Consider the following 9,539-nt stretch of genomic DNA (forward strand, 5'->3'; position numbering starts at 1 on the left):
TTGAGACTTCAATAATAATGTTACTTGAGTAAAAGTACAAAAGTATTGGCATCAAAATTGACTAAAGTACCAAAAGTAAAAATACTGAAATGTTTTAACTAGTAACTACTAACTAGTAAGTCAAATAATTGTAGTGGAGTAAAAGTACAATATTTGCCTCTGAAGTAAAAAAAATAAATCTAAATTGTACTTAAGTACAGTACTTGAGTAAATGTACTCAGTTATACTGCAAAAAGGCTGGTAATATGGTAATTTGATAACCGTCATGTTTTGTCAGACAAACAAAACCCCGCCCACTCGTTCTGCCGACGTGACGTCAAATCCTCGCGACATTGTGTCAGTTTTTTTTACAAACATGGCTTCGTCCAGGTTGGAAATTAATTTTATCAGACTATTGTCTCGTTGCGAGTCCATAGCCTCTGAGAAACGAGGGGAAGAAGAATGGAGGTTAGAGAAGGTAAAGTAACGAATAATTGCCGCTACTTCTATTTCTCAAGGCAGCTTTGCTTCAACGTTTAGTGTAAAGAAAAGCGTGACTGTCATATTGTTGTTGACAGTAAGGCTCAGTGACTGATAGCCACGTCGCCACTGACCGCAATGACACTCAATATGTGTTTTCTTTTCTTTGTATACGTTTATTTGTACGGGATAGTGCATATTAATGAACACCACACATAAAATGCCGTGTAAATACACCGGTTTTAGCAAGAATGCTAATTTCCATCCGTAGTCTTCATGCAGAAAACAAGCAACATAAAAGAGCACAAACATTACTGAAATGGTATAATCAGGAGAGGGAAAAAAACAACAGTAGAAGTTGTTAGTAGTTTTGACCTAAAATACAAGACACTCAAGAAAACTAGAAAAACTTACATTTAAGCCTATTTAAACATGTTCACATGTTTGATTGTCCATGATAGTAGGACCTTTAAAATATGTAAACGATGGACATTCTCTTATGTTAGTGGGTAGATTGTTCCAAATTGCGCGTCCTTGAACTGAAAATGAAATTTTGCGAAAAGGCTGTGCGTTTATCTGCACCTCACGATGCCCTCCTTGTATTGAATACTCTTTATAAATACCCACTGGATCTTGTCCTGTTTTAAAGTCAGCTAGCTTGTTATGCTAAAAAAGATGTCATGCTGAAACGTGTGTATTATGCTATGTTTATTTGATTTTGTGTGTGTGTGTGTGTGTGTGTGTGTGTGTGTGTGTGTGTGTGTGTGTGTGTGTGTGTGTGTGTGTGTGTGTGTGTGTGTGTGTGTGTGTGTGTGTGTGTGTGTGTTGCTTGCTTGCTTGCTTGCTTGCTTGCTTGCATGCATACATACATACATACATACATACATACATACATACATACATACATACATACATACATACATACATACATACATACATACATACATACATACATACATACATACCTGTAATAATTAACATAGTCAATCAAAATCAGACCCAGTACATTAACTTGTGAAAAGAAAAGAAGACATAATCATTCAGATAACCAGCAGTCAGTAACCATACCTGTGAGCACAGTTGAGTTGATTTCAACCATAATTTGAGTCCTCTGTTAAACACATTACCATCCGTCTCAAGTTTTAGAACCGTAGGCAAAGAGTTCCAAAGGTTTGCCCTCTTTTACTGATAATGCTTTGCTTGATAATGCAGTACGTGTTTTGTTTGTCTGTCTGTTTTATGTTGTCAGTATGTGATTTTTCGAACAAAAAGTATGATATTTGATCCATTTGGTATCAAGATTGTATGCTGATGATTTCATTTGCATACAATCTATGTTTTACAATCTGCCTCGTCTTTGCTACTTTAAGTAGATTAGCTACTTTAAACCAATATAAACATCAGTCAATGTATATGAACAGCAAACAAACAATGGTCTTACATTCCTCACTTCTAGTATGTTGGTGCTCTGGAGGAGATGATGGTGGCTTTGAGGAAGAGTGCCAGGTAAGTCAGGCAGACATAACAATCGAACAAAAAGGTACAGTTGTCCCTGTAACAATGCTTCTTGGTAATAACGTTTATACAGTTGGAAAACCTGTTTATTTTCCTTTTTAAATGGTGCCCCATTTATAAGGAGTATGCATTTGTGGGATGAGCTGCACAGCTGAGTACTGTATGTTGCGCCTAGCCACATGGCATGCAATATGTAACTTATTGTGTTAATTAACTCATTTATACAGTAATGCCATGTTATTCTAAGATAATGCAGCAATTCTTTATTTCCCCAGCAAACCCACACCAGAAGTCCTGACGGACTACACACGGAAAGTAGATTTCCTCAAAGGACTTCTAGAAGCAGAGAAACTGGTCAGTGTTAGTACTTAAAAGATTATTACTCAAGAATTTCACTTGATTCTATATTTTAAACGGAATGTATTTATTGTCACTGAATTTTCTGAAACAGTATTTAACAGTGCGAATGCAATTCTAGTCCCTATGCAATCTATTTCTTCTAGTAATGAAGTTATTAGAGAAAGGTAATAGTAGTAGTATTTACTTAGCTTCTGCCAGCATAGGATTCTCATCTTATGGCTCTCCCATGTGTTTGTGTGCAGTCTTCCCCAACAGAGAAAGCCTTAGCTAATCAGTTCCTTGCTCCTGGTCGGACACCGACAATAGCCAACGAGAGAATGCCAGCCACTAAGACTGTCCACATGCAGACCAAAGCTCGCTGTACAGGGGAGATGAGAAATGAGTTGCTGGGCACGGTACGATTACCTATTTGCTCCAGGTTTTGCTACTTGGTATCCTGATTCCTCCATCTGCATTGAACATATGCACTGGTTCTACATTTAGAACATGTTGTCCATTAACAAGTCATTTTCTTAACATACCTTGGTAATCTCATTTTACATGTTCATCAATATCATTCATGGTGATGTGTAGTGTCACACCTAATTATTTTCTCACCTTATTTGAAAAAACTAAATAGGCTTTTCTGTACATCAATTTTGGGTGGCTAATTAATAAAACCAAAAAGATGAAAGACCACATTCTCTACTCACTGCATACATCCTGAATCATCTTTTCTGTCTCTCCACAGGGAATTGGCAAAGGTAAGAATCATAATCAACTCGGAGACATGTATACTTCAGTATCCCTTCTAAAGAATTATAAAATAGCTGCATATTTAGGACATTATTTATTTCATGGAGAATCAACATGTATTGGTGTGATTTCCTTCTATCATTCATAGGTACCTCAGATGCAGAGTTGCGAAACAGAAGGTAAAGATTTAAAGCATTATTTAATTTCAGTAAGAACTAATGCAAGAGACATTGTCTTTTAAAATCTGTCCATACTTTTAAAAATTACTTCATTATGTAACATTGACTGTGATGGCGCATAATTATTTTCAACCGCCCCAATTCAATTCTTGCACCATATTGTTCACACTACAATGTGAATACCCGATCTACAAGCTCACAACGCGTCGCAAGCTTGTATATTGACTATTTTCAAATAGCCTAAGTATAAAATGGGGTTAAAGTGGTAAACTGATTTTTATGCTATATTAACTTATTTTGCTGGGGACCCCCTGGAACCCCCTCAAGGACCCCACTTTGAGGACCACTGGTGTAACGGTACTCTCATCTAGGAGAGCCTAAATGCCGAATGCTTTTAAATATGAATGCAATCTCTCCATCTGCAGAGGTGTGCCTGTGGATGAGCGTCAGTCTGCTGCAGAGCTGGATGCTGTGCTGCAACATCACCACAACCTGCAGGAGAAGCTTGCTGACGATATGCTCAACCTGGCCAGGAACCTGAAAAACAACACACTGGCAGCCCAGAACCTCATCAAACAGGACAACCAGGTAAACGTTTGCGTGTCGGTGGGTGGGCCTGGGACGATAAGGGTTTTTCTGAACCACGGTAAAAGAAAATCACCATTTACAGACGGCAGGAGTGTCCCACACCCAATTTTAGGTGTGGGACACTGATATATTTTATTTATTAGGGTTAAGATTTGATTTATTTTCTTCACAGACAATATTTGTCATGAGCTTGGTGTCTCCTTATTTAGTTTATTGTTGGGTCTCCCTCCTTCTGTCATGCAGACTCTTAGCCAGTCAATGCGTCAGGCGGACGCGAACTTTGAGAAGCTGAAGACGGAGTCAGAGCGGCTGGAGCAGCACACCAAAAAGGCTGTCAACTGGTTCCTGTGGCTGATGCTTATCCTGGTCTCCTTCACCTTCATCAGCATGATCCTCTTCATCAGAATCTTCCCCAGGCTCAGATGACCACCGTGTACCACCTGGAAGCCTCGGTTTACAGAACAATATAGGAATATAGGTATACATATCTATACACTACGTCTGTACTGTATGTATTCTATACAGCACAGCTGGGGTCAGTTCCACATCAGCTCTGTTTGATGGACCGAAAGGTTATGAAGTTAAATGTTTCATTTACTGTGCAGGCTTATAGGAATCATTGAAAGAAGCCCAGAGATGTTTTTAAACATCAGTGTCATTTTCGGGAAAAGGTAAGGAACTGAGGATCAGACATGATTTCCAGGTGTAGCACAACAGCATATAGATTAAATGCAGTTGAAGACCCTTTGGGAACTAAAGAATAGTCTTAATATCCAATGGAACAGACTCTGGGAATTAAAGGAACACTTCACCCATTTTCAACCGTATCGTCATATAATAGGTCCTCAATAATGCTCATTATAAGATGGAACCATTTCTGTCCACTCACTCTGCATCGCAGAGGATAGCTGTGGACAGTTAAGACATCTGCCTACATCATTAGATCTGACATCATTAGTAGGCAGGTTCGGTAATGTCAAACAAGATGTCAAAGTTGTTTTTATGCATTTACAATATCTTCTATTTCAACCTGCTATCTTGCCAGGAAGAGAAATTAGCTTGGAATGTCTATTAATGATGTCATTGTTAGGCAGTTTTCTGAACTGTCCATATCCAACCAATGAGATCCAGAGTGAGTAGACAGAAATAGTGACATATTATAATGAGTATTAGTGAGGACTAATTATATGAAGATAAGGGTGAGTGTTCCTTTAATGTTCTTACACGCCGGGAACCAGCCCAGGCTGGCTGGGCTAGTGCGATTAATTTGCCTGAAAATATATATTTTTGAAGTGTTTGTGTCATGAGTGCATTCACACAGAATGCGACAATAAAGCAACGTGGAAAACGTTCCTTGTGAATACAAGCAGCAACCTGTATTAATGAGGCATCAACCATATGAATAGCTTAATGCGAAATATTCACCAACGCATTTTGGGGTTGGTTATTCGTCACGTTCCTGGTGTGTAAGGCCTGTTAATCACATAATCCTTGTTCCACTAGCTAGGTTGTTAGTTCTGCAATGGCAGCATACTCAGTCTGTCTCCTGGGTATTAAAGTAATATTTCACATACTAACTGTACCTTGAACCGTCCACCACCAAAATTAGGTGTCCTTCACGATAATAGTGTCATCACTTATCTGACTTCATTAAACTAGAGCGCTAAATCTTGTCTTTTGCTTAGAAATTAGAATATTGTTTGGCTAAATGGCAGACAAATGTAATTTTTCAGCTAAGGCCTAGTGACACAGTGTTTTTTATTGATCAAATTCATTCATTTGCTTCCTCTTGTATAATTTGGTAATTGTGTATGTTTGCAGCTTATTCCACAAATGTACGTTGGTTAATGACAGTCGTACGTTTGGTTTGTTTTGTGTCTTGATGTTTTGACAGATTGTACTGGTTACGGTGGTGGTGGTGATGTGTTTTGTGTACAGTAAATTATTGTGAAAGGTTATCCCCTTCTCTCATAGCAATAGAAAAACAAGGTCACTGAGGTGTGCGTAGTTGACCAGCAAAACGCAGAACTTCGACAGCAATTTGCGTCATTATCTTTGTAAGTCATGCTTTCATTATTGTGAAATGCTTACTTTGTATCGTAGGTCATCTTGGGAACTTAATGCATGGAAGGAGTGACTTTGGACAAGCTTTCAAATCTGTCTATGATGAATAATTGAGAAGTTATGTGCAGCAATATATCAATCAGTTATTCAACATTTTGATCTTTACTTTTGACTACAAAATACAGAGTTAGAGATTTCATATATGTAGTGTATTTGGTCATTGCGGACTGACATGCAGAAAGACTTACTCACTACCATAGTTTTGCCATCACTTTGTGATTCAGCTAATAAAACATGGTCAAAGTTTTGGAACCAGCATTCCAATAACATGCTTGTATTTCTGAAACATTTTCGGTTTCTACATGCAATTGCAACCCTATCCCCAGACAAGAGGCGCAGAAGGAAAGAACTGGCAGGAATTGACTCCGGGCACGTTTGGGGCAAAGGTTTGAGAGGTAAAAAGACCAAGTAGTAGTTTGAGTGACGTTGAGTATACTTTGACATGGCATAGTCGTCATGTGAATGAGGCCTGTAAACATTCCGTTCTGTACCCAAAAAAAGCATGTCGGAAAAATTTGGAAATGGAGGGAAATCAGTTTCCAAGCAGAGCCAAGTCCACAACATCAGGTCAAGAGGTCATGAAACTTCAAATATTACATCTCTAACTCATCTGACATATGGTGCAATTTGATGGTCAAAGTTCAAGGCCAAGAAAGTCGGTTATTGATTAACACATTATAAATTAGTTGTTGTGAAGTGCACAGAGACCCCTTGGGGTGATGTTGCACTATAAATAAAAATAAACTGAACTGAAAACTGAAACTGAAATTACATCATACACAACTTCTGAACTATTAATCATAGAATGGTGAGATGGGTTGCATTTGAGAACCTGCATCAATCATGTTGCTCAACTAGAAATTATGCACACTCTTTACTTCCCTAATTTTGTTTGGAAATATATATTAATTTTGCTTGTATACCGTACATGTGATGGTGAAACCATCTATACCATTGACTGTATAAAATATACAATCAATGGATGGTATGCGAAATTTACTTCACTATGCAGTACCCTTTGCGGTGATGTCTAATGCAGTAAGTCGATGTGGCCACCAGATGGCAGACGTGACATTAGAATGGCAGTAGATAACCCCAATGACCTCAATAGCCCGAACAAGCCACGAATCCCAAATTAACTCCACTACCTATTTAGAACTGAGGATAGAGGTATGGCTAAATAAAGGCAGTAGGCTACAGAATTGAACACAGCACATACCGTGCAGGCCCTAATCTTTCAGAGTAGGGCTCTGTTCTGTTTTATTGCTGAACTTTATCTACTAGTTAGGCATCAACGCTCACTAGCAAAACAGTGGCAGCAAGGATATAATGAAAGAGTAACTGCCAATAAGTTCTAATTAAGTTAAGAATGAAGTTCCAGTAATGTCTCTCTCTGTGTTGATTTGAATGCAGACTACAGCCAACTCTGAGGTCTGTGTAGCAGGCTGGCTTGTCCAGGCTTGCTGCTCTGCCCCTGGCCCTTCCCTGGCTGCTGCCTCACCTCATGGCTGGCTGGGCTAGGGCCCGGCTTTGCTTGCCTGGCTGATGTATATTTTGGGATCCCCTGGGGGTATTTCTTGCTTTCGGAAGCTGAGGTATGCAGGTCCACCAAGAGACCAAATGAGGTTGTGTCTGAGCACAGCTGTTTGCGCCTCCATTCTCAGACCATCACCAATGTTTGATTGGCTGTTCAAGGCTAGTTCCGTTTGAGGAAGCGGTCCCTTGAACTTGAACAGCTAGTTTGTCACTGGTGGGATATGTCATGTTTGTAATTGTTATGGCACCCCTTTTAACTGAAAGTCCTCAAAGATGACCCGCTCTCGGTGTTGTCTACTTGTCCTACTTAGATGGACTCGTGGGGCTTGGTTAGTATACATTAAGTAGATGCTATTGTAATATATTCACCCTTTCTATGAGCTTTGAGGAAGAATAGACACTAAGAGAGCTCATGTGGCTCATGGATAACAAACTGCTTGACCTCTGACCCTGTCAAACGGGTTGAGTTCAACCTTGTTTACCTTGTTAACAAATAGCAATTCATATTTTGTGTTGGCGCATACAATTGATTTTCAAAGAAGTCTTATTTTAATAAATAATCTGACATTGATCCTGCTCTGTTGAGGCGTATCCTTCATCTTTATATTATACTGACCTATCTATCTCTGTCAGCCCCCCCCCCCACCTGAAGGGGTGTGTGTGTGTGTGTGTGTGTGTGTGTGTGTGTGTGTGTGTGTGTGTGTGTGTGTGTGTGTGTGTGTGTGTGTGTGTGTGTGTGTGTGTGTGTGTGTGTGTGTGTGTGTGTGTGTGTGTGTGTGTGTGTGTGTGTGTGTGTGTGTGTGCGCGCGTGCGCATTGTAGTCTGGTTTTAATTGGTTTGATCCCTTTAAACAGTGAAGAGCATAAGAACAAGTTGTAAGCTTGAGAGACCTTCCATTCCTACACAGTGCAGATCTGCGGCTTTTAAACACCCAGTCCCACTCCAGTCTTTTTAATTTAGTTTTTGGCTGCAGCTACAGTGAGGATTTAGGTTGCCTACAGAGATGAAGGCAATTCTTTTTTCTCTTTCGATCTCTCTCTCTCTCTCTCTCTCTCTCTCTGTTTCTCTCTTTGTTTTTCATTTCCTTCCCTGACTGCCTTGAGGGAGCAAAAGTTTAAGTGTTTTTTATGTCCCTTTGACAAACTCCTAAATGTTCTGTAATGTTAATGAGCTAATGGGTGTATAAAAGACTACTGCCTCTAAGGTTTTAGTGCAATCCACTATCTCTCTCTCTCTCTCTCTCTCTCTCTCTCTCTCTCTCTCTCTCTCTCTCTCTCTCTCACACACACACACACACACACACACACACACACACACACACACACACACACACACACACACACACACACACACACACACACACACACACACACACACACACACACACACACACACACACATTCAGTGATAGAACTGCTTCTCTCCCAGTCTCTTTGCTGCTATAGGATTTGTATACACTGCAATTGTCTTTGATTATCAGTCAGTGAACTTACATCTTTGATACAGCTGAACCTCTTTTCCCTGCAGTACACAGAGTTATATTTTTGGTAGTCGAGTTCAACGCCATAAGTAGCTAAATAGACTTGTGTACAATTTGAAAGGTTGATTCGCACACAGCAACCTGTCAGTGTTGAACTTGCCTTGTGTAAAACTTGATTCGCAGTAAACCAGGTTTGCCCATGTCTGTCATGTGTCATCCTCTGAGCTGAGGTGCTGAACCAGTGTGTCGCCCTCAATCTCATGATCTCTCTTCTTGACTACACAGGTGTTGTGGACGTCTCCATGTTTTCGTTTTGCCGTTACCGTTTCCCTCGAGAGAACCCACCTGCCTGTGTGTGTGTGTGTGTGTGTGTGTGTGTGTGTGTGTGTGTGTGTGTGTGTGTGTGTGTGTGTGTGTGTGTGTGTGTGTGTGTGTGTGTGTGTGTGTGTGTGTGTGTGTGTGTGTGTGTGCGTGCGTGCGTGCGTGCGTGCGTGCGTGCGTGCGTGCGTGCGTGCGTGCGTGCGTGCGTGCGTGCGTGCGTGCGTGCGTGCGTGCGTGCGTGC

At 40.3% G+C, this 9,539-nt stretch overlaps 1 protein-coding gene across 1 annotated transcript; it reads left to right on the forward strand.

Annotated features, from left to right (window-relative positions):
- The first annotated feature begins 351 nt into the window (after nucleotides 1-351).
- Nucleotides 352-5,794, forward strand: use1 (unconventional SNARE in the ER 1 homolog). Its single transcript, XM_084067205.1, has 8 exons — nucleotides 352-457; nucleotides 1,916-1,965; nucleotides 2,250-2,328; nucleotides 2,577-2,729; nucleotides 3,065-3,077; nucleotides 3,218-3,248; nucleotides 3,674-3,836; nucleotides 4,080-5,794. The coding sequence occupies exons 1-8, from the start codon at nucleotides 356-358 to the stop codon at nucleotides 4,260-4,262; spliced, it is 774 nt and encodes a 257-aa protein (XP_083923331.1). The 5' UTR covers nucleotides 352-355; the 3' UTR covers nucleotides 4,263-5,794.
- Nucleotides 5,795-9,539: the final 3,745 nt, after the last annotated feature.

The sequence above is a fragment of the Gymnoscopelus microlampas genome (assembly GCF_963454915.1).
Source record: "Gymnoscopelus microlampas genome assembly, chromosome: 9".
NCBI lineage: Eukaryota > Metazoa > Chordata > Actinopteri > Myctophiformes > Myctophidae > Gymnoscopelus > Gymnoscopelus microlampas.